At 47.2% G+C, this 25,482-nt stretch overlaps 1 protein-coding gene across 1 annotated transcript in view; it reads right to left on the minus strand.

Annotated features, from left to right (window-relative positions):
* Positions 1–21,265: 21,265 nt before the first annotated feature.
* NDUFS1 (NADH:ubiquinone oxidoreductase core subunit S1) overlaps positions 21,266–25,482 on the minus strand; it is a 39,779-nt gene continuing 35,562 nt past the window's right edge. The window contains exons 17-19 of the mRNA XM_044302572.1: positions 23,165–23,299; positions 23,003–23,075; positions 21,266–21,585 (exon numbers count right to left, since the gene is read on the minus strand). Coding sequence (XP_044158507.1) covers positions 21,494–21,585; positions 23,003–23,075; positions 23,165–23,299 — 300 coding nt within the window. The 3' untranslated portion in view covers positions 21,266–21,493. The remainder of the gene's footprint in view (positions 21,586–23,002; positions 23,076–23,164; positions 23,300–25,482) is intronic.

A 25,482-nucleotide genomic window follows, 5' to 3' on the forward strand; every position in this document is an offset into this window, starting at 1 on the left:
TGGAGACTGGTCATTTGGACATGAGTAAAAAACAATGTTTGATTAGCGATACACTAAATAAGGTTTGGAATAAGATAAAAAAATTACTGGGTGAGACATTCCCTACTTATTTTACCCCACTTTGGCACAATTATAATTTAAAAGAATTTAAGTCAATTGTAGATTATAAATACTGGAAGTCACGCAGAATTAACCGCTTAACTCATATAATATCACACGGTAATATTATTCCTTTAGATGAATTAATAAAAGGTACACCGTCTTTCTTAGATATACAGACGTGGACAAAATTGTTGGTACCCTTTGGTCAATGAAAGAAAAAGTCACAATGGTCACAGAAATAACTTTAATCTGACAAAAGTAATAATAAATTAAAATTCTATAAATGTTAACCAATGAAAGTCAGACATTGTTTTTCAACCATGCTTCAACAGAATTATGTAAAAAAATAAACTCATGAAACAGGCATGGACAAAAATGATGGTACCCCTAACTTAATATTTTGTTGCGCAACCTTTTGAGGCAATCACTGCAATCAAACGCTTCCTGTAACTGTCAATGAGACATCTGCACCTCTCAGCAGGTATTTTGGCCCACTCCTCATGAGCAAACTGCTCCAGTTGTGTCCGGTTTGAAGGGTGCCTTTTCCAGACTGCATGTTTCAGCTCCTTCCAAAGATGCTCAATAGGATTGAGGTCAGGGCTCATAGAAGGCCACTTTAGAATAGTCCAATTTTTTCCTCTTAGCCATTCTTGGGTGTTTTTAGCGGTGTGTTTTGGGTCATTGTCCTGTTGCAAGACCCATGACCTGCGACTGAGACCAAGCTTTCTGACACTGGCTAGTACATTTCTCTCTAGAATTCCTTGATAGTCTTGAGATTTCATTGTACCCTGCACAGATTCAAGACACCCTGTGCCAGACGCAGCAAAGCAGCCCCAGAACATAACAGAGCCTCCTCCATGTTTCACAGTAGGGACAGTGTTCTTTTCTTGATATGCTTCATTTTTTCGTCTGTGAACATACAGCTGATGTGCCTTGGCAAAAACTTCGATTTTTGTCTCATCTGTCCACAGGACATTCTCCCAGAAGCTTTGTGGCTTGTCAACATGTAGTTTGGCATATTCCAGTCTTGCTTTTTTATGATTCGTTTTCAACAATGGTGTCCTCCTTGGTCGTCTCCCATGTAGTCCACTTTGGCTCAAACAACGACGGATGGTGCGATCTGACACTGATGTTCCTTGAGCATGAAGTTCACCTTGAATCTCTTTAGAAGTCTTTCTAGGCTCTTTTGTTACCATTCGGATTATCCGTCTCTTAGATTTGTCATCAATTTTCCTCCTGCGGCCACGTCCAGGGAGGTTGGCTACAGTCCCATGGATCTTAAACTTATGAATAATATGTGCAACTGTACTCACAGGAACATCTAGTTGCTTGGAGATGGTCTTATAGCCTTTACCTTTAACATGCTTGTCTATAATTTTCTTTCTGATCTCTTGAGACAGCTCTTTCCTTTGCTTCCTCTGGTCCATGTCGAGTGTGGTACACACCATATCACCAAACAACACAGTGATTACCTGGAGCCATATATATAGGCCCAATGGCTGATTACAAGGTTGTAGACACCTGTGATGCTAATTAGTGGACACACCTTGAATTAACATGTCCCTTTGGTCACATTATGTTCTGTGTTTTCTAGGGGTACCATCATTTTTGTCCATGCCTGTTTCATGAGTTTATTTTTTTACATAATTCTGTTGAAGCATGGTTGAAAAACAATGTCTGACTTTCATTGGTTAACATTTATAGAATTTTAATTTATTATTACTTTTGTCAGATTAAAGTTATTTCTGTGACCATTGTGACTTTTTCTTTCATTGACCAAAGGGTACCAACAATTTTGTCCACGTCTGTAGGTATGCACAAATTAGTCACGCATATATGAGCACTCAGGATAAAAGTTTATTGGCCATTAGGGCAAGCCCCTTTTTGGATTATTGTTTCAGATTTAAGTATACTCAACTTACACTCTCTCAAATATATCATAAACTCCGGGACTGTTTGGGGGAAATAACTATATTTAAAAGTGAGGGAGGCTGGGAAGCTGAATTTGGCGAGGGGAACAGCTTGGAATGGGATATGGTATATCAAAACATAAAAAAAGTATCGATCTCTCAGAAATACAGATTGATACAGTTCAAGATTGTTCACCGCCTATACTACTCCCCCGCCTTCCTCGCCAAGATATATAAGGAAAGGAAGGACTTGTGTTGGAAATGTTCATCAGAAAATGCGGAGTTAGGTCACATACTATGGAATTGTCCAGAAGTGCGTGGGTTTTGGACTAGTATTTATGAGGAATTATATAAAAGATATAAGATCAAATTGAAGCGAAGTTTTACGCAGGCAATATTGGGTCTTTTCCCCCGCTCTGAGCTGACCCCCTACGAATTACGAGTTAGCATGGAAGGTTTTATGGTGGCAAAGGCCTTGATAATTAAATATTGGGGTACGAAGAATAGCCCTAGTTTTTATGAATGGGGGGCTCGGCTAGACACTATTGAGGCCTATAGAAGAGTGGCAAGGAAATTGGAGTGATGGCTCCCCGAGGGGGCAGGCTCCCTTACTTGCTTCAGGCTCCCAAGATCCCTTATACTGGGATTTTTGGGAAACAGAAATCAAGGTAGATATTAAAATGCGGATGGATCCCACAGCAGGGAAACAAAAGGGATGGGGTGGGTTAAAAGTGTATTAACTTGTATAAAGTATATTTGTAAATTTTAACTGGTTGATATGAGAACTTGTAAGAAAAAAAAAAAGACACACGCCTCCTCACTCTGAAATCTAATCCAAGCATGCAGTGTGAAGGACCACCTTACAGTCTTCTTAGTTGGAGACAGACAAGCCCTAGCAACAGTCTTTTAAGGGAGCAGTGAAAAGGGACAGAGGACATTAATGAAAGCTGTTATTATAAGGTACTAACAGATCTTTTAACAATCATTGACAGACCAACTCAAGTATACATGCCTAGCTCTAATAAACTGGCAAATAATAAAAATATATGACAGTTACCCTTTAAGGGCTCATAAACACAAACATAATTTTGGTCCACATCCGATCTGCATTTTTTGCGGGTCAGATGCGGACCCATTCACTTCAGTGGGGCTGCAAAAACTGGATTTTTGTACTTGCCCGTAGGATGCAATGGGGGACACAGCACCATGGGTATATGCCCAGCTACCACTAGGAGGCACTAGATATAAAAAAAAAAAGGTTGGCTCCGCCCAGGCAGGCTATACCCTCTCCACAGCACTAGGCTATCTAGTTCGTACCAAAAGCAGTAGGAGAGAGAAACAAAAGCGAAGAACCAACATATCCCAGACCGGGAAACAGCCGTCAGATGACAGGGAGAGGAAATAAAAACAGAGGGTGGGATCTGTGTCCCCCAATGCATCCTACGAGAAAATGCTTTTACAGTGAGTACACAAATCCAGTTTTCTCTTGAATGCATTGGGGGACACAGCACCATGGGACGTCCTAAAGCAGTCCTCGAAGGTGGGATTGAAACCTCATGCAAAAAGAAGGAAGAAGAACCATGTGACCCAACAGGACCAGGAGAGACCCTAGCATGAAAAGGTTCCAAAGAAAAAGGGAGACTGTAAAGATCCCAAGGATAGGTGCCTGGAAAACAAGACCTGCCAGAAGTACAAAAGGAACACCCAGCTCCACCCAAAGTGGGAAACAATAGAGCGCTAGAGGATAAGGGACAGGGCCAGTTGTCCCACGCGAGAGGCTGACAAAAATGCACTTAGAGAGCCAGAGAAAGGATCTAGAAGAACCAAGGCTCCCCCTGAGGAAACAGGAGAGTAGCACAGCAATGCCTGTTGGTAATGACCTTGCACTCTGCATATGGAAAGACGTAGCCTTCTGCATCTATAAGGAAGCTCCAGGGAACACACAGAGAAGCACTGGAGACTAAACTCTTGAGAGAAATCATAACGAAGACTCACAAGGGAAGGGAGCGAGCCTCCTTTTCACAGCAAGGAAGGGAGAAAGAGAAACACCCATAAGAAGGTGGAAACCTCTTCCTGCCAGAGAAAACATCCAACCCCCGGAGGGGAAGGAGGGTCTAGGTAATGGTCAGGAGAAAAGACCTTCCCCCAATACAGAGGAGGCGAGGAACAAGCCTCTGTAAGACATAATATCACTGTGAAATGTAAGACCAGGGAAAACCCTAGCTACATAAAGTCACAGGGAAAAAAAGGACCAGTCGCATGTCCTGGAAATACAAGCAGAAACCCACTGGTGTAAGAGATATTGGAGTAGAAGGAGAGGACTCCAAACAGCCTAAGGAGGAACATTGCTCCGAAGGAGGGAAAGTTCCGTCCCAAAAGTGACCATACGATGTAAACTGCAAACCATAGCACGAAACAACAAGGTACCAAGTCTTGTCCTGGGGGGATGGGAAAGAGGTTAGAAGCTCAAAAAAACAACCACCTTTGAGGACCCAGGGTGAAAAAGGAGCAAACCAGGCCCAAAGAACCACTGTCATACAGAGCCTGTGTGGCCAGAAACCATGGGTAGCTTCCCTCAGAAGGGAGCTGCCAGCTAGATGGTCTAGGAAGGAGAGGGGTCAGGGACCCCAAGCAGGATTACCCGGACAGGGACTCAAGAAGGGTCCAAAGGACTGGACCACCTAAGGACAACAAGAGCCAAAAACAAGGAAATAACATCGCCCACGGGTGACCAACCATCCCAAAAGTAGTGACCGGCCATCTAACTGTATAACACTGTCCCAGAAAGGGGCAAGTACAGCAGTAAAAGAAATGCCAAACATCCATATTCCAGAAGGATGCATAAGTCAGTCGGGGAGGCTGGAGAGACCACACAGACATGTAGAAACCAGCTACCATAAGAGCACAATGAAACCCCCAGGGAAGGGGGAAAGAACTGATAGGTGCAGACAATGTCCAGGTCCAGGGAATTGCCCTTTTGTCAAGCAGTAACACAGATCAGTAAACATAAGGGAGTGCCAAGAACACCCAGACCATGGAAGAGGTACGGGACCATGCCCAATACCAGAACAAGCCGTGGAGAAGTCCACCCACCAGCAGGGGTGAGGCACTCACTGGTTCTGTCACGGCCATAACAGAGAGGACGACCAGCGAGGACACATATCATTGACCACCCAGAAGGAGTCTATGGTGGAGGACATCCAGCGCTGACCCAAAACGGCAATGGCGGCTGGTGCTCACAACGCTGCGTACCCTTGCAGGAAAGAACATCCAGTGGAGATCCCTGACTCTGCCAGGACTGTGCCATGTAACTCTGTGAAAAGAAGCAGAGGAACAGTAACAAAGAAGCGAGTACTACCTCTTGAAATGGGGGAACCGGGCGGTGCAGCATGCAGTAGAACTTTACAGGGTTGACAAAGAACAATCCTAGCATGCCAGCCAACAACCTGCCCACGGAGGGAGAGCAAACCTCTGGTGCACAACAGGACTGGAAGTCTTGTTAAATAGTGCGTCAGGCAATGAAGTAAAAAATTATTCTTAGTACAGAGCCAAAGGAAAGACTAGAGGGCCTGGTTCAGGAGTAACTGAACCAGGTGTCCGATGTGAACAGGCCAGCCATAAACAGAAACTAGCAAAACAACTCTACTCCGCCCAGGAAGGGGGGAGACATATGGATACCAGGTATGCCATGTATGCTAGAAGCAGAACAGAGTGATGAATACAGCATCAGGAGATGGAAACACCACTCCACGTGAATGGGGGGCCACATGATTGCCTATCACAGATCAGAGCCAGGGAAGGGAGAAATACACCCAGAATGTAGGTGCCGCATGGGCCGCAGAGTGTACCAATAGGGCATAGCTCCTAGAGATACTGCAAATACTCCACCTACAATAGAAGAAATGTGGCTGCATGGTGCTCATCATAATGAGAATGGAACATAGCTACGGCATTGGAATGCTACAGTATATGGAGGCCGTACAAGTACTCCACCAATAAGGGAGAAAAATGGCTGTGAAGTGCAGACTTAAAACCAGACAGGTGTAAAGGGTACAGCATCTGGAGATGGCACAGGAACTCCACGTCAGAGGGGAGCGATGCCTGCTTGGCACGCATTAAACCAGAGAAGTGCCAGAAGATGGCCACTATACCTCGCCCGGTAAGGGAGAAATAGGGCTGCATGGTGCTCAATAGAACCAGAGAGTAACCGCTACAGCAAATCTGGAGATGGTACAGGTACTCTACAGTACCTCAAAAGGGAGCAAAGTGGCAGCTTGGGGCACACTACCCAGCATAAGATAATGGTACAGCCTCTGCAGATGGAGCACCAGAGAACCAGACATGTGTACTGAATGCAGCATCTGAAGATGGTACAGGTACACTACCGATAAAGGTAGCAATTTGGCTGCTTGGTGCACATTAGAACAAGTGTAATGGCTACAGCCCCTGGAGATGGAAGACTATAGAACCAGCCAACTGTACTGACTACAGCATCTGAAGATGGTACAGGTACTCTACCTAAGAAGGGAGTAACGTAGCTGCAGGGATACGGCTGCATAATGTACTGTAAAGTCTACAGGTACTCACTCTGGCGAACCAGGGCTCCCTCTGCTATAGCCAGATAGATTGTTGCGTGTCGCACAATAGCACCAGAATGGCTGTTTTGGCTACAGCGCCTGGCGGGAACACTCTCTGACTAGGAGGGTGTGTAGAATATAGCCCCTGGTACGGAGAAATAGCTGCAATGCTGGGTACAACATCTGGCAGTAGTACAAGTACCCCCCTGTTAAGGGGGAGGCGTACGTACCTGGGACATCACGCAGGTGTGCCGGCATGCTAACCACGTGGCGGGTTGCTTACCTTATGCAGCCAGGGGAGCGCCATCTAAAGGTCCACTAGAAGGGATACCAAACCTGGAAATGAGAGGTTCCTCAGCGGACATTTGTCTTTAACCACTCAGAGGGAATCTGTCTGGTGGAAGACCGCCTGATGCTCTGTTACCGAGAAAAATCGGAGCAGAGGTGTCCCCCAAGTCAGCGGATGGAATGTCAGAGAAGGATTTTCACCCACCTCAGGCTTGTCCTGGGAGGACCTGAGGATGCCGAGGAGGAGCGGGACATGGTTGGGACAACCAGAGGTCGTCCGCGGAACCTAGCAACGAGTGCCCCATCCGCAGAAGGGTCCCTGGGAGGGCGGAGGTGGGCGCAATCCTCGTTCAGGCAGTAGGTGCAGCGACTCTGCCATAGACTGGGAGAGTCTAACAGGATTCCCTATGACTTGGGACAGGGAAGAGACCTGGCCAGGAGAGACCGACAAGTAGGTCAGGTCGTCATGAGAGGGCCTGGGAGCGACTACGCAAACAGGGAGAGGCTGACCACGCGGAAGCCCATTGTCGCCCCGGGAGCATACAAATACATGCGACCTCCCACTACACAGCATAGGAATGTGTACCAAAAGCTATCTTGGATCCCAGGGACAGAGTTCAAAAAGATGTGCTGTAGCAGCTGCAGAATATCAAGGACCCCTCCCCCCTTCTGGCAAGATGGATGCAATGTAAACAGAAAACGGCATCCAGAGGGTTAAAACCCGCGCTTGGCCAGGAGGAGGAGGAGCCCCTCCAGAAGCAGAGAGGAGCGGGGAGTGGCCAGCAAAAGCCCGGGAACCAAGGGACGAGGGCAGGAGAAAATGCGGCCTAGGCGTGAAGGAAGCCGGGGCCTCGAGTAATGAGGTGGCTGGAAAAGTTGCGCTGTCGGCGGAACGGAATCGGGGAAGACCGGGGGCCCTCCGGAATGCAGAAAAACGGTGAGGAGGCCGCAAAGGAAGAGGAATTACAGGAGAAGGGGAAGGAGACCAGGGGGTCCCCCTCCCTCTCCCAGAGAGAAAATTCCTCCCTGCCTGGGAGAGAAAGCGACCCCCCAGGTGGAAAAACTTCCACATCGGCCATGGGATGGATCCGACTCCCTGGCCACAAAAAGGGGACCTCACCCTGGACCCCCACTAACTCTGGGACAGGAACGCAGGAGGAATACTCACCGTCCGACGTCTTCGGGCGCTGCAGTGTCACCCCATCGGCAGACTCAACACAGAATCGTGGGAATGCTGGTATGCCACTGCAGATGCAGTCAATGGGGACTGGGTGACCGGCAAGGTACCTGGATACGCACCCGCAGGAGGTGCAGCTAAAGTGGCAGCCCACGATGGAGTACCCGCCTGCAGCAGGTGAAAACCTGCAGAAGAGAAAAAATAAAAAAAGGAAGGACAGATCTGCCTCCTATGGCACTAGACAAAGAACTGGATAGCCTGGTGCTGTGGAGAGGTTATTGCCCACCTGGGTGGAGCCCACTTTTTTTTTTTTTTTTTTTTATATCTAGTGCCTCCTAGTGGTAGCTGGGCATATACCCATGGTGCTGTGTCCCCCAATGCATTCAAGAGAAAGATGCATCTGTATGTCTGTTCTGTAGCCCCGCATAAAAAAAGGAGATTTTTGTATAACTTACCAGTTAAATCTCTTTCTCGCTCTTCCTTGGGGGACACAGACCTTGGGTATAGCTCAGCTCCCTAGGAGGCGTGACACTAAGTAAAACTGTTAAGCCCCTCCTCCATCAGCTATACCCTCAGCCTGGAGATAGAGGCTACCAGTTGCGTGTCCAAGTAGTGAAAGGATAACAACCAATAACGGAAACAACCAGCCAGCAACCCAACGGGGCGCCAAACCAGAACCCTGTAACCAAACACAGAAGGGTGGGTGCTGTGTCCCCCAAGGAAGAGCGAGAAAGAGATTTAACTGGTAAGTTATACAAAAATCTCCTTTTCTCGCCCATTTTCCTTGGGGGACACAGACCTTGGGACGTTCAAGAGCAGTCCAAGAAGGGAGGGACCACAAACCCAAGGCGGAACACCACCAGAGCATCAGGAAACCGCTGCCTGCAAAACCAGGCGGCCCAAAGCAGCATCCGCTGATGCATGCGTATGCACTCTATAGAACTTTGTGAAAGTGTGCAGAGAGGACCAAGTGGCAGCTTTGCACAACTGTTCAGCCGAGGCCCGATGCCTCTGCGCCCAGGAAGCTCCGACTGCCCTTGTGGAATGAGCAGTGACGCCGAAAGGCGGAGCTCTGCCCTTGGCTCGATAAGCCTCAGACACCGCCAGTTTAATGAAACGGGCAATAGCCACCTTGGAGACCGCCAAACCCTGGCGCGAACCCTCCGGAACCACAAACAGGGAGTCCGTGCGCCGAAAGGATCCGGTGACCTCCAAGTAAATCCTCAACGCCCTGACCACATCCAGACGGTGCAGTTCCCGTTCTCTGGGGTGGGAAGGAGAGGGACAGAGCGACGGAAGGACGATGTCCTCATTGATGTGAAAGGCGGAGACCACCTTTGGCAGGAAGGTCGGGACAGGCCGAAGCACAACCTTATCCTGGTGGAAGATCAGGAAAGGTTCGGAGCAAGAAAGAGCCGCTAACTCCGACACCCGTCGGAGAGACGTGATGGCCACAAGAAAGATGACCTTGCAGGACAGAAGGCGAAGGGAGACCTCCCGTAAAGGCTCGAAGGGGGCTGACTGGAGCGCCGAGAGCACCACATTCAGGTCCCAGGAAGGAACTGGAGGGCGGTACGGCGGAACAGAGTGAGCCACCTCTTGTAAGAAGGTCTTAATTGGCCCTAGAGGGGCCAGGGGACGCTGGAGAAGAATAGACAGCGCCGAAATCTGTCCCTTCAGAGAACTGAGGCTCAGCCCCAGGTCCAGACCCGACTGGAGGAAGGACAGGATTGTGGGAAGAGAAAACCGGAGAGGTGGGATGCTCCGGGACTCACAGAACCCCAGATAGGACCTCCAAACCCGATAGTAGATCCTAGAGGATACGGGCTTACGAGCACGAATCATGGTGCGGACTACATCCGCGGAGAAACCCCGTCGCGTTAAGACGGCGGTCTCAATAGCCACGCCGTCAAACGTAGCGAGCCTAAATGCTCGTGGAAGATCGGTCCCTGAGAGAGAAGGTCCTCCCTGGAGGGCAGTGGCCACGGTGCGTCTGCCAACAGCAACATTAGGTCGGCGTACCAAGACCGGCGGGGCCAATCCGGGGCGATTAGAATCGCGGGAACGCCCTCTGCCGCGATCCTCCGAAGAACCCGTGGCAGGAGGGGAAAAGGAGGAAAGACGTACAGAAGGGAGAAGTCGCGCCACGGAAGGACGAGCGCGTCGGCGCCGTATGCCTTCGGGTCCCGTGCCCTGGCCAGGTATAGGGGGACCTTGTGGTTGAATTTGGAGGCCATGAGGTCCACATCGGGGCGACCCCAGCGAAGACAAAGGGCTTCGAACACCTCTGGGTGCAGGGACCATTCTCCCGGGTCGATGGTGGACCGGCTGAGGAAATCCGCCGCCCAGTTGTCCACCCCCGGGATGTAAATCGCAGATAAGGCCGGCACGTGCGTCTCCGCCCAGAGGAGAATGAGGGTCACCTCTTGCATCGCTGCAGCGCTGCGAGTGCCTCCCTGATGGTTTATGTATGCCACAGCCGTGGCATTGTCCGATTGGATCCGAACAGGGTGGCCCCTCAGTAGATGGGTCCAGTGTCTGAGGGACAGAAGAATCGCCCTCAGTTCCAGAATGTTGATTGGAAGTCTGGACTCCGATAGAGACCAGACACCCTGGACGGATCGGGGAGGGAAAACACCCCCCCACCCCCGTAAGCTGGCATCGGTGGTAATCACCAGCCAGTTCAGTGGGAGGAAGGACTTCCCCCTTAGAGGGATATGCAACCACCAGCTGAGGGAAGCCCGAGCCAGGGGAGGCAGAAGAAAGGTCCTGTCCAGACTCCTCGGTGATTTGTCCCAGGCCGACAGAATTGCCCTCTGAAAGGTGCGGGATAGGAATTGTGCGAACGGCACCGCTTCGAAACAGGCAACCATCTTCCCCAACAACCGCATGCTGGATCTGAGGGAAGGGCGGTGATGATGGAGGAGACTGCGAACCGACCCGCGAAGGGCCAGACGCTTGTCCGACGGGCGGCGGACCTCCGCCAACTCTGTATCCAGGAGCATCCCCAGGAAGATCAGCCGTCTGGAGGGGGTAAGGGAAGACTTGGGGTGGTTGATAATCCAACCGAACCGCGTCAGGGTCTCCAGAGTGAGTTCCACACTGCCGGATGCCTGAGAGAAGGAGGGTGCCTTGACCAAGATGTCGTCCAAGTAAGGGAGAAGAAAAACACTTCTTGAACGCAGAAGGGCCAAGACAGGGGCCAGGACCTTGGTGAATACTCGAGGAGCCGTCGCCAGACCAAAGGGAAGGGCGACGAATTGGAAGTGATGGTCCCCCACCGCGAAGCGCAGGAAGCGGTGATGACATGGAGCAACCGGAACGTGGAGATATGCATCCTGAACGTCGATTGAGGCCATGAAATCCCCTCTTTCCAGGGAGGCCACTGCGGACCTGAGAGACTCCATCCGGAATCTCTGCAGTCGGAGAAAACGGTTCAGGCGCTTTAGGTCCAAGATCGGTCGCACTGAGCCTTCCTTCTTGGGAACCACAAAGAGGTTCGAGTAGAACCCCCTGAACCTTTCCGTCGGAGGCACGGGGGCGACGACACCCTTGTCCATTAGAGAGCGAATGGCCGCGAAGAAGGCGGCCGCTCGTACGGGATCCCGCGGAGGACGGGACCGGAAGAAACGGTCTGGCGGAATGGACGCAAATTCGATCTTGTATCCGCAAGATACAATCTCGAGCGCCCATGTGTCTGAGATGTGGGCCCGCCATACGTTCCTGAACAGGAGAAGGCGGCCCCCCACCCGGGTGGGTGGGGGCGCACCTTCAGGCAGAGGGCTGCTGGCCTGTGGGAGCCCGTGTGGGCTGGGGCTTGCGCCAGGTAGGTTGCGTCCGAAAAAACGGCTTCTTGCGTCTATCGTGGGCTGGGCCAGAGGAAGAAGAACTGGCCGCGGGTCTAGACCCGGTGGGCTTGCGAAAGGACCGAAAACGGGACGAACCAGCACGACCACGGGGGGCGCCCCTCGGCCTGGACTGGGGGAGGTGAGTACTCTTCCCACCCGTGGCCTCAGATATAAGTTCGTCCAGACGGGTCCCGAACAAGCGGGAACCCGTGAATGGTAGGCCGGCCAAAGAGCGTTTGGAAGCGGCGTCTGCCGCCCAAACCTTCAGCCAGAGTTCCCTCCTGACAGAAACTGCCAGGGCAGAGGAACGGGCAATGAGGGCACCCGCATCAAGAGAGGCCTCACAGACAAATTTTCCGGCCTGGACAATTAGTTGGGCTAAGGAACGGAGGTCCTGTAGAGGGACGTCCGACCCTAACTCCTGTTCCAGTTGCAAACCCCATTCAGAGACCGCTTTACCAGCCCAGGCGGAGGCAAAGACCGGTCTAAGGGCCGAACCAGAGGCAGTAAATATGGCCTTGGAGAGGGATTCCGTACGACGGTCCTCAGCAGACTGGAGGGAAGATCCGTCTTGTACAGGAATAGTAGTGCTTTTGGACAGGCGAGCCACGGGAGGATCAACCTTAGGCGGGGACGTCCACGTGGTCACAGAATCCGCTGGAAAGGGATAACTTGTCCAGCTTTTTAGGTGTAACAAAGCGGACGTTAGGCCGGGTCCAAGCCTTGGACACCACAGAAGAAAAATCAGCGTGGATGGGAAAGACCTTGGAGGCCTGTCTGGGGCGGAGAAAGGACACGCCGGCCTGTTCAGAGCTGGGGGGGTCATCGTGTATGTGAAAGGTATCACGGATGCTAGTGATAAGATGCCCCACCGCGGACGCCAATTTGGACGGAAGCTCTGAGTCCATGTCCACGTCCGAATCCGCCAGTTCTCCCTCAGAAGGCGTATCCCTTTGAGAGGATAGACTTGACTGAGCTCGCACGCATGGCGGAGAGAGCGAAGCATCTGGAGAAGATGTGCGCTCAACCCTTGAACGTTTCTGAATATGCCGGGCCCTGGAAGATTCGCTGGGAGGCAGGGAACCAGTGGGGGCGGCAGAAACGGTAGTCCCAGCGGGTGCGACAGGGATTGTGGCAGCCTGCGGGAGAGGCGGTCTATCCACGAGACGGCCCACTACGTGTGTAAGGCTTTCCACCGCCTGAGACAGATACCTAGCCCAGTCAGGGGGTTCAGAGGCACCGGGGGGCGCAGCGGGAAGCGGGCCCTGCACCGGGGCCTGACATGCAAGGCAATGCGGCTCAGATTGCCCACGCGGAAAAAGTTCCTTACAGGCGGTACAGGCATGGTACCAGGGTTTGGGGGCACCCGTGGGATCTGACATGCTGAAATGTGGTCGTACCCTAATACAGAGACCACAAGGGATATAGCAGCTATGACCAGGAGGGTTAACTGTCCTACCAGTGCCTCAGAAGAACGTCAGGAGTAGAGAAGGATCAGCAGCAGCAGCAGCAGCAGGGAGCAGCAAACAGCAGAGCCTGCAGATAGCGCCCACAGAAGCCGAGCGATGTACCAGGAGCTCAGAGTCCCCCACGTGTCCCAGCTTCCTGTCTAGGAGTGAGGAAGCGCGGGAAGAACTCAGCAGAAGCGCGGGGAACAAGCTCCGCCCCCTCCAGCGCTTGAAATGTCTCCTGTGAAGGAGAACCTAACTCCGCCCCCAAAATGACGTGCGCGTAAGCCACGCCCCCTGCTGCCGGAAAAAACTCTCAGGGCTAAGAAGAAGCCGGATGCCGTGAAATAAAGGGCCCGCAGGCCCCAAGAGTGCGGCGATTTTGCCCAGGTGGGTGACCTTCTGCCACCATTGTCCCCTGCCCCGCCGATCCCGATATGGCCATGTCGGGCATGAGCCCCGCCCCCCCGTTCTCGGAACGGAGCGGGCGGGCCAGGAAGGGAGAGAGGGAGAGAGTATGCCGGGCCTGAAAACAGCGTGGGGGAAACGGCGTGGGGATGCCGAGGATACACGGAGGGGAGCTGGGGAGGGTCTGCTGGAGCGCTCAGAATGAGCGACCACGGGTGCCCCCCTTACCCAGAGGGGTACATGCTTGCCGATAGGGACGGGGTATGGGCTGGAATAGCCATCTCACCGATCGACGTCTTCACCCTCAGTTCCTTCCAGCAGGGTCGCCCCTTCAGCCACTGGCACCGCAGTGGCAGGAAGCTGGGAGAGGGGCTTTGCGTGCGGGCGACCCCCTAGCTGGCGGGATGTAGGGGAGCCATTGCTGCCCAGATCCTCCTATTGCTTCTGTGGGGGAGGCAGCAGTGCAGATAAGTTGGCACTGGCGCAGCTCAACCCCGGGAGAGCAGAGAGGTCCAATGCGTCTCTGGTATCCCTAGGAAAAAATAAAATAACAAAATTAGAAAAATAAAATAAAATAACAAGGAGAAAACAGCCCTGCAGTAGCAGGGAGTGTCTTGCCTCCTTGGACACTAAGCTAAAACTGGTAGCCTCTATCTCCAGGCTGAGGGTATAGCTGATGGAGGAGGGGCTTAACAGTTTTACTTAGTGTCACGCCTCCTAGGGAGCTGAGCTATACCCAAGGTCTGTGTCCCCCAAGGAAAATGGGCGAGAAAATAGAACATGTCCTATTCTTATCCGTATCACTGAGGCCAGGACATTCGGTTCCGCAAAATGTGGAACACAAACCGCCGGTATCTGTTTTGCGGAGCACAAAAAAGGCCACGGTCGTGTCATTTTTTGTGAGGGTTTTTAATTTTTTGTAAGGCTTTTAATTTTCTATGTCTTTATATTTTAAATTTTTTTTATATAATCCCAATTTTTTTTTTTTATCATTAGGTCAAGATTTGTTTAATATCTTTATTGTACAAATAAAATTAAAAAAAACATGGTAGGGGCCATACTGCCAGCCCATTTTAAATGAAGATATATAGACACAAAGTCATATAGCAAACAAGCATTGATACAGACGTGGACAAAATTGTTGGTACCCTTTGGTCAATGAAAGAAAAAGTCACAATGGTCACAGAAATAACTTTAATCTGACAAAAGTAATAATAAATTAAAATTCTATAAATGTTAACCAATGAAAGTCAGACATTGTTTTTCAACCATGCTTCAACAGAATTATGTAAAAAAATAAACTCATGAAACAGGCATGGACAAAAATGATGGTACCCCTAGAAAACACAGAACATAATGTGACCAAAGGGACATGTTAATTCAAGGTGTGTCCACTAATTAGCATCACAGGTGTCTACAACCTTGTAATCAGCCATTGGGCCTATATATATGGCTCCAGGTAATCACTGTGTTGTTTGGTGATATGGTGTGTACCACACTCGACATGGACCAGAGGAAGCAAAGGAAAGAGCTGTCTCAAGAGATCAGAAAGAAAATTATAGACAAGCATGTTAAAGGTAAAGGCTATAAGACCATCTCCAAGCAACTAGATGTTCCTGTGAGTACAGTTGCACATATTATTCATAAGTTTAAGATCCATGGGACTGTAGCCAACCTCCCTGGACGTGGCCGCAGGAGGAAAATTGATGACAAATCTAAGAGACGGATAATCCGAATGGTAACAAAAGAGCCTAGAAAGACTTCTAAAGAGATTCAAGGTGAACTTCATGCTCAAGGAACATCAGTGTCAGATCGCACCATCCGTCGTTGTTTGAGCCAAAGTGGACTACATGGGAGACGACCAAGGAGGACACCATTGTTGAAAACGAATCATAAAAAAGCAAGACTGGAATATGCCAAACTACATGTTGACAAGCCACAAAGCTTCTGGGAGAATGTCCTGTGGACAGATGAGACAAAAATCGAAGTTTTTGCCAAGGCACATCAGCTGTATGTTCACAGACGAAAAAATGAAGCATATCAAGAAAAGAACACTGTCCCTACTGTGAAACATGGAGGAGGCTCTGTTATGTTCTGGGGCTGCTTTGCTGTGTCTGGCACAGGGTGTCTTGAATCTGTGCAGGGTACAATGAAATCTCAAGACTATCAAGGAATTCTAGAGAGAAATGTACTAGCCAGTGTCAGAAAGCTTGGTCTCAGTCGCAGGTCATGGGTCTTGCAACAGGACAATGACCCAAAACACACCGCTAAAAACACCCAAGAATGGCTAAGAGGAAAAAATTGGACTATTCTAAAGTGGCCTTCTATGAGCCCTGACCTCAATCCTATTGAGCATCTTTGGAAGGAGCTGAAACATGCAGTCTGGAAAAGGCACCCTTCAAACCGGACACAACTGGAGCAGTTTGCTCATGAGGAGTGGGCCAAAATACCTGCTGAGAGGTGCAGATGTCTCATTGACAGTTACAGGAAGCGTTTGATTGCAGTGATTGCCTCAAAAGGTTGCGCAACAAAATATTAAGTTAGGGGTACCATCATTTTTGTCCATGCCTGTTTCATGAGTTTATTTTTTTACATAATTCTGTTGAAGCATGGTTGAAAAACAATGTCTGACTTTCATTGGTTAACATTTATAGAATTTTAATTTATTATTACTTTTGTCAGATTAAAGTTATTTCTGTGACCATTGTGACTTTTTCTTTCATTGACCAAAGGGTACCAACAATTTTGTCCACGTCTGTATATGGCACAGAAAACATCAGACTCGGTGACATTGAACACATCGGTTTGACCAAGGACATTTGCATAAAAGGAGTGGTGTAGCAGTTCCCAATATCCAATGATATCGGCCCCCTACAAGGGTGAGAGATGGGGTTACCGAAAGTGGACCACAGTCATGATTTCCGTGGGAACTGTAAGTTTTCAAACTTATCATGACCCCAAGATTCCCAGCTAGGCTCTTCTAGCCTAAAGATTTGTTTCACTTTTTCCATCCATTTGGGTACAGTTCGTGGCTCTTTCTTCAACCAGTTTAAAGGAATTAGTAGTTTAGCTGTTGTCCATAATTTAGACTGTAAAGTTGGCCTTACACATTAGTCTCGTTAGCTGAACCCCCCAGAGAATGGCAGTGTGTGTGAACATGTTTGGAGAGACAAGGATTGGGCAAAATTAATATTTCCACCGGATACTTGCCTTCTCCTGGGGGACAAGCAGCCGCCAGTAGTCTGGAAGTAGCTTCCTCCACTCTCCCCATAGAATGCACATACATGTTCAGCTGAATGTGTACAGGGAAGCCAGTAGAGATGGCAGTCAGCTGAACGATCGTTTGGCCCACACCTGGTGAATGTGTATGGCCGCCCTATGTTATGTTCAGAGCGGGTACAACCTATTGGGGAGGGGGGTGAGAAAGATGGCTGCAGAAGAAATTGGATTAACCTACTTTTCAATCTCTTTCCAGTATTGGGAAGTCACAGGGCATTCCCACAATATGTGAAACAGGAAACCTGGTGATCATCCACATCTCCAACAAGCATTCAGGTAGTCAGGATACATAGAAGCTACAATGTCTGGAGAGTGATACCATCATGTAAGAAGCTTAAATGAATTCTGATACATCTGGAGACTTGTCGGACATCTTCTGGGGAATGAGTTACCCCCATATCTTTTCCTATGCTAATACATAGTGAGGGTTGCTAGGTGCTGAATGTTCTAATAGAGCAGCAACACTACTTGTCTTGGAGGGTGCAGAAGGTTAATGAACATTTCAAACCATGATGGTTCTGTCCATGTGGGGTGATCTCTCAGGAAATCTCATGCAGTCTTTGCAAAATAAAGACCAATTATGGACCTGGTCTTGTACTTCAGTTAACGAGGTGGCAGTGCTCACATGTTCGTTTTGGTTTAAATCATCCATTTTGATCAACTTTAGTCTTTGTATGGTCACTTTACCCCTCGTTCTCATTTCCATGTCTATTTGACGTCCGTGAAAAAAAACATCCATATTTCATCTGTGAAGGGTCCGTGCCTCTGTATTTTACCCTCAGTATTACAGGGGCACTGCTCAGCTGAAAATTAATTTCAAAAGCATTTCCTATCAGTGAAAAACCTGACCAAACACAGAGGTCATCTGCAGTGTGTTTGCGATTTTCATGGACCTATAAACTTAAATGGGAGCATTTGGTCCGCATACGTGTACCGCACAGGTGAAGAAGTCTTGCTAATGAAACAAATGACCACCAATACGTGTTTTTGTGGCAATCATTAATGAGACTAGAAAATGGTTTAAAAAAAGTTTTCAAACTTTTTTTATATAAATTTAATAAAACACCTTTTTCCATTGAAAAGAAAAGCTTTTCAGTGGAAAAAAAATAAAATCTCCTCCACATATTTGGTATCGTTGCATCTGTAACAACTTGCACAACTTATCTACTTCCTCCCGACCTCTGCACAGGTCACAGAGCATGCCTAGAAAACTGTCCCATAGAGGTCAACGAGATCCCCTACTGACCACTGTGTCTATGGCTCTCACAGGTGGGAAATTACTGATATATGCCACAGTTATTTATGTCGTAGTCTGTGACTTTTCCTGGCTGACGCCAGGTTTAAAAAGGGTACATGGCATGGGCGGACCATGAGGCCTGTCATTTTTAACACCTGTTTTAGGCATAGAAAATGTTCTGTATCTACACCAGCTGATTTAGACCGGCGGTGGATGCCTTTTTTTAAATATCGATTAGCACATGGGGAAATAAAAATTGTAAAAAAAGTTTAGCAAAAATTTGATTAAATCAATAGGTCATGTTCTGATGACACAACCCCTTTCAGAGCTCATGCACACAAGCTTAAGCGCTCAGTGCAATATACGAGAACTGCCCGTGTGCACTCCATGGAGTGGATGCGGACCCGTTGACTTCAATGGGTCGGCAATCCACAACATACTACCCTACGACCTCACCTATCTTTTGCGGAGAGGAGGCACAAATTGGAAGCACTACGGTGGGCTTCTGATCTGTGCCTCCGCAATGCAAAAAAATAAAACATGTTCTCTCTTTGGCCGTATGTTACAGATCGCGGACCCATTCAAATCAGTGAGTCCGCATACACAGAGTTCACACAGCCAGTGCCCGTGAGTTGCGGACCGCAATTTGCGTTTTTGCTGCATGGGCCCCTTATGCTGGTGGTGGGCATGAGCCCTAAAACTATACTATTTGAACACAGCTGAGCTACAAATCTAGGTGTTGCCACTACAAAAAGTCCAGAGCTGTGCCCGATAAACAAACGGCTGAGCTACAAATCTAGGTGCTGCCACTACAAAATGTCCAGAGCTGTGCCTAAGCAAAGAAGGGATTACTTCAGTCAGCTGATTAGTGGAAGTATTGAGACTCCCGATACTCTGATATTGACAGACTTTCCTATTCTGTCCTAGGTTATCAATTCTGTAGTCCCAGAAAACCCTTTAGTTACCATTTGCAGGCTAAATTTGTGCAAAAAAATAAAAATTTATAAAATTGACTTTTGGAGTCTTATTCCATATGCTCCGCTTTCCTGAAAAGTGGACGGGTTTGCATTCTGCATCCTGACAGATTTACTAAAAAATTTATGGTAGAAACTGCTGTAAATTATAGGTCAAATCTAATCCAGCTCATATCGGGTGTAGATTTGATGTTCTGCCACACGAAGCAGCAATTTTCTTTTTTTCCAAAGACCTGCATTAGGTGCATCTCACTCCAGCCCAAACTAGATCAAAACTCCAGTCTTGATAATTCCCCTGTAGAGATGTTGCAGTCTCACCAGTCAGAACATCATGATGTCTGGACCTCACCAAAATGACATATGTATCTGTTTTTCATGTCCGATTTGCACACAACCATGCACAGCGCGGGAAACATGGTCTGTGTGTTCAGCCCATCTCCCGGACTAATGGCAGCTTCTCTAACCTGAACTCACTGCATCATAGAGATTTAGGATATAGTCAATGCCTATCCAACAGCAGGTGTATTGTACTGTATTCACATTGTACATCAGATCAGCGGGCAAGATCAGTGATTTATGATGCAGAGAGTTCCAATCTGACCGCGGGTCTTTTGTACTGTACTGACATCATGTCAGTACAGTACAATAAACCCCCACTCATATAGTAACCATCATAAATCAATATGATGCAATGGGCTCAGGACAGATGAGCTGCTGTCAGTCCGAGAGATGCAGCTGATACACCACCATGTGTACGAGCCCTAAAAGCGAGACATTAACATTTATTAAAAGGGGTATGCCCATTTTAAAAAGTTAAGATGGCACAGTGGTAGGACGTGCCATCACTTTACAATTACTGGATGTCTGACCCCTGGGACCCTACCAATCCACAGAATGAAGGGGATGCATTTTCTTAAAGGGATCACAATGTCTCTGCACAGCCACATTTCTACATTAGTGCTGTAAACCCTTTGTTCTCAGGATCATTGGGGGTCCCAAAGGTCAGACTGTTACTGATCATAAGGCGATGGCATATGAATGGTTCTCAAAGTCCTGATCTGGGGCAAGACAGAAGTGGACATCACTACATTATATGTATATGGGTTGAACCCAGTTTCTGCAGCGCCAATCATGTATTGTGTATGGTGACCTCAGAGTCTCAGGAGAAGCATAGGGACATTTTACCAACACATGTGATGCAATATTTCTGTGACTGTCCCATTCATCTGAATGGGGCTTGTAGAGATACATGTACTTGCTAATTTAGTTCTGCCAGAACTGTTTAGTGCTAAACTAGAAGTGGCTTTAGCTGGAAGGAGAAGTACAAGCCCTTCCTTTAGATTACCATTCCCTTTCAATTTACTTCTGCTTTGGCTCAAAAAACAGCATCACAAACTTCATGCATGATACCAACATCAGGGTGTTGTCACACAGTCTTTTTGGGGAGAACGTCAGTTTTTGTGGCCTTTTTCTGCTCAAAAATGATGTAGCCAGATGTTTGCTAAAAGTGGGGGAAAAAAAATACAAACTTTTTTGCTTATGTTTTACTGGGCTTTTAATGCATTGTTTGGGTCAGTGGCATTTTTTCAAAACAGTGCTCAGATTATGGATAAATTTTAATGGCAATATTCGCATTCTCTATAATAGAACTTGGGGGGGAAAAAACAACTAAATAGTTGTCGACTGAAGGGTTTCTTCTGACTCCTCCAAACAGCACAATTAACCATAGCTACTTGACTTACTCCCCCTGATAATTCTGGGGGGGCTGGAGGGGATAGAGAGACTATAGTAAGCATTACTGACCTCTACTGATTCTGTTCCACTGCTATTTGGGGTATTTTTTTTTTAAATGATCTGCCCAGGAAACACTTTTAAAGTCCGATACTGAGGGGCATGGGAACCGTGTGCATAAATTAGAATTGTGCATTGCAATGGCCTGAATACTAGACTACATGGGAAAATATGGGGCCTTCAGCAATACAAATAGCCAGAGCACAAAAGTCACACACCAGCAGCATCCGTATTAAACCATTTAATAAGATTACAAGTAGTTTGTACACACGATTTTGAATGTGTGGTGTGCCTCACGATATAGGTTGCTTCAAAACAAGCACAGATGAAAAGCCAAAAATCGTAAACTGCTCAGACGCTGGTCCTACAAAAAGCAGTGAATTGAAAGCTTCATTTCCCACAATAAATCAGTAGCGAGCGGAACACAGATCTTAGCATGTTGTAGAAGAAGAGTTTAGCAGATGGACGGTTCCTCTACGGCTTGTGCTCCTTCAGTCACAGCTTTTACACACTTGGCCATAGTCTGTGATGCACGGGTTATTGGATCTGCAGAACGAGATTAATAGAAAACAACAGGGATTACATAAAACGTCAGACACTCTTATCCAAATAATTTTACCCAGTACATTGTATTCTAATAGCAACTGTTCAGCTACTCTAGTATTGGCTATTTTATTGGACTAGTGACATGATGTCTGCATCTTTTTTCATGGAGCTTTCTTTAAAGGGGTTGTCCACTCCTTTATAAGTGATGGTCATCTGACACCCGCACCCCACACCGATCAGCTGTTCTGCATTAGCTCTGGCACCAGAACACCACATTTGTTGTGCAGTGGGCACAGCTGGTTACTGCAGCGCTGTTCCCATTCACTTAAAAGGGTATTCCCATAGCTAGGATAAGGATATGCCCCCATTGTCTGACAGGTGGCTTCAGTGGTCAAGTCCTTTTCATGAACAGGTAACTACTGATGCCAATGATTGGCAGCAGTCATGTAGACATGACGTCATTGATGTGGGGACCAGAGAGCGGCAATGGAGTGGTGGGACATACATAAGGTAAGTCAGGATTTTCCTTAATTTTAGACAGTTTCTTGCTCTGGTTCAATTTCTAGTCTTAATTTCTAGCCTAATAAATTTGGCAAATCAGTTTGTCAGTTTGAAAATCAAACCTGTGCCAGGTATGTAGATGTCTACTGTAGATTTGTGCTATAATTCACAAGGAGTAAATTATTGTAAAGCTGTTAAGCCCCATAAGGCCAGCCCATCCTGCAATCTTTGCATAATATTAGAAAAAGTGGCGTAAAGGTAAAAAGATTAAATGCAACGTGCAAACTTTTTTTCACACGTCCCAAAAAATTTAGCATATAATACATTTCCCCTTTATCTTTCAGTTCACTATAATCAGTTATTTGATATATCAGATGTGATATAATCAGGATTACCAATGATTGTTGGGAGCAATTTTTGTCGTGGCACGTTTATATTTGCATTTTTATCCAATATTTTTTTTTAATTATTGGGGTAACCTCCAGAAGATCAGAAAACAGCTGTTTTAAACTATACTTTTCCACTATAACCAAGGGAGATCTGCTCTGTTCCACTCACAGTATTTGGACTGTGCTGGGTCTAGTTAGACAATACCCCAGCACTTTCCCGGTCACTAGTATTCACTGCAGCTGTCAACTGAACATCTACTTATCGGTTACACAAGCTTATGTATTTAGACTTATATTTGCTCCCCACAGACAAGACAGTTTGAAAGTGAAATAAAACATGAAATATTTTCAAGAATAGAAAGACATAACTGCTTTCTTCCAAACACACCCCACACCTGTCCATGGGTTGTATCTGGTATTGGTGCCGAGCTGTAATACCACACAACTTGCTGACAGGTGTGGGGCTGTTTTTGGAAGAAAGCAGCAGTCTTACTATTCCTCGAGAACCAATTTAAGCTATTTCTTACCTGTCATATAGAAATCTTTAATTGACAGCTGAGGAGCAACCAGTGGGTCAGCAAGAAGCTGTTGGTTAGCAAGCTGAAATAAGAATAAAGATAAGATGACTAGAGAAATGATCGGGAGCGTTCCTGGAAGTCTTCATAGCCAGTGTACCACCGTGAGAGTACCTGCGAGAGCTCCGCTGCCTGTTTGAAATAGTTGGCTTCTTCCACATCATCATATCGCACCAAGTTTGGAGACACTTCATGTAGTCTATGCCTTACAGCATCAAGGTTGTCATATGGGAGTGTGACACCGGCTAACTGTTAGACGAGGGAAAATTAACAAATGTATGACAATTAAAGCAAAGGCATCTCCTCCGTATACTCCCATGTTTGTTGTACACAAACAAATAACCCTTTGCTATGAAAAAGGTAAAACATTGGATGAATATTTGTGCCACAGGCAGTACAATTATTCTATAAGGTCAAATGTACAAATCAACAACTCAATTTTCCCAATTCAGCAATGGAAAATCGACAACATATCCACCACGTGAACATACCCTTTAGACAACAAAAACTTGTGGCTTATCAAAAGTTGAGCAAAAAAAATAAAAATAAAAGTCAAACTAAAGGCAGCAACAATGTATGTGTAAAACAAAGCTTTACAGAAAATGCACAGAGGACCTGTCATCATACCCTTTTTGGTACATTGTGCCGCTATTTCTTCTGAATATATGTACAGGTCCTTCTCAAAAAATTAGCATATTGTGATAGAGTTCATTATTTTCTGTAATGTACTGATAAACATTAGACTTTCATATATTTTAGATTCATTACACACCAACTGAAGTAGTTCAAGCTTTTTATTGTTTTAATATTGATGATTTTGGCATACAGCTCATGAAAACCCAAATTTCCTATCTCAAAAAATTAGCATATTTCATCCGACCAATAAAAGAAAAGTGTTTTTAATACAAAAAAAGTCAACCTTCAAATAATTGTGTTCAGTTATGCACTCAATACTTGGTCGGGAATCCTTTTGCAGAAATCACTGCTTCAATGCGGCGTGGCATGGAGGCAATCAGCCTGTGGCACTGCTGAGGTGTTATGGAGGCCCAGGATGCTTCGATAGCGGCCTTAAGCTCATCCAGAGTGTTGGGTCTTGCGTCTCTCAACTTTCTCTTCCCAATATCCCACAGATTCTGTATGGGGTTCAGGTCAGGAGAGTTGGCAGGCCAATTGAGCACAGTAATACCATGGTCAGTAAACCATTTACCAGAGGTTTTGGCACTGTGAGCAGGTGCCAGGTCGTGCTGAAAAATGAAATCTTCATCTCCATAAAGCTTTTCAGCAGATGGAAGCATGAAGTGCTCCAAAATCTCCTGATAACTAGCTGCATTGACCCTGCCCTTGATAAAACACAGTGGACCAACACCAGCAGCTGACATGTCACCCCAGACCATCACTGACTGTGGGTACTTGACACTGGACTTCAGGCATTTTGGCATTGCCCTCTCCCCAGTCTGCCTCCAGATTCTGGCACCTTGATTTCCGAATGACATGCAACAGTCCAGTGCTGCTTCTCTGTAGCCCAGGTCAGGCGCTTCTGCCGCTGTTTCTGGTTCAAAAGTGGCTTGACCTGGGGAATGTGGCACCTGTAGCCCATTTCCTGCACACGCCTGTACACGATGGCTCTGGATGTTTCTACTCCAGACTCAGTCCACTGCTTCTGCAGGTCCCCCAAGGTCTGGAATCGGTCCTTCTCCACAATCTTCCTCAGGGTCCGGTCACCTCTTCTCGTTGTGCAGCGTTTTCTGCCACACTTTTTCCTTCCCACAGACTTCCCACTGAGGTGCCTTGATACAGCACTCTGGGAACAGCCTATTCGTTCAGAAATTTCTTTCTGTGTCTTACCCTCTTGCTTGAGGGTGTCAATGATGGCCTTCTGGACAGCAGTCAGGTCGGCAGTCTTACCCACGATTGCGGTTTTGAGTAATGAACCAGGCTGGGAGTTTTTAAAAGCCTCAGGAATCTTTTGCAGGTGTTTAGAGTTAATTAGTTGATTCAGATGATTAGGTTAATAGCTCGTTTAGAGAACCTTTTCATGATATGCAAATTTTTTGAGATAGGAATTTTGGGTTTTCATGAGCTGTATGCCAAAATCATCAATATTAAAACAATAAAAGGCTTGAACTACTTCAGTTGGTGTGTAATGAATCTAAAATATATGAAAGTCTAATGTTTATCAGTACATTACAGAAAATAATGAACTTTATCACAATATGCTAATTTTTTTAGAAGGACCTGTATATAAGCAAACAACTAGGAGTTAGCATTCTCTTAGTTAAGATTGTTCCTGCACCATCTGATACTGTCTGCACTGATTGTTAGTGTAGGACCCCCCTCGAATTGGTGATGATTAAATGTCAAATTTATTCATACATTTCTTGTAGCAATAATAGAGGAAAGGCACAATGTGGAGTTCTACAAAAAAGATGCTC

Source organism: Bufo gargarizans, chromosome 8 (genome assembly GCF_014858855.1).
Source record: "Bufo gargarizans isolate SCDJY-AF-19 chromosome 8, ASM1485885v1, whole genome shotgun sequence".
NCBI lineage: Eukaryota > Metazoa > Chordata > Amphibia > Anura > Bufonidae > Bufo > Bufo gargarizans.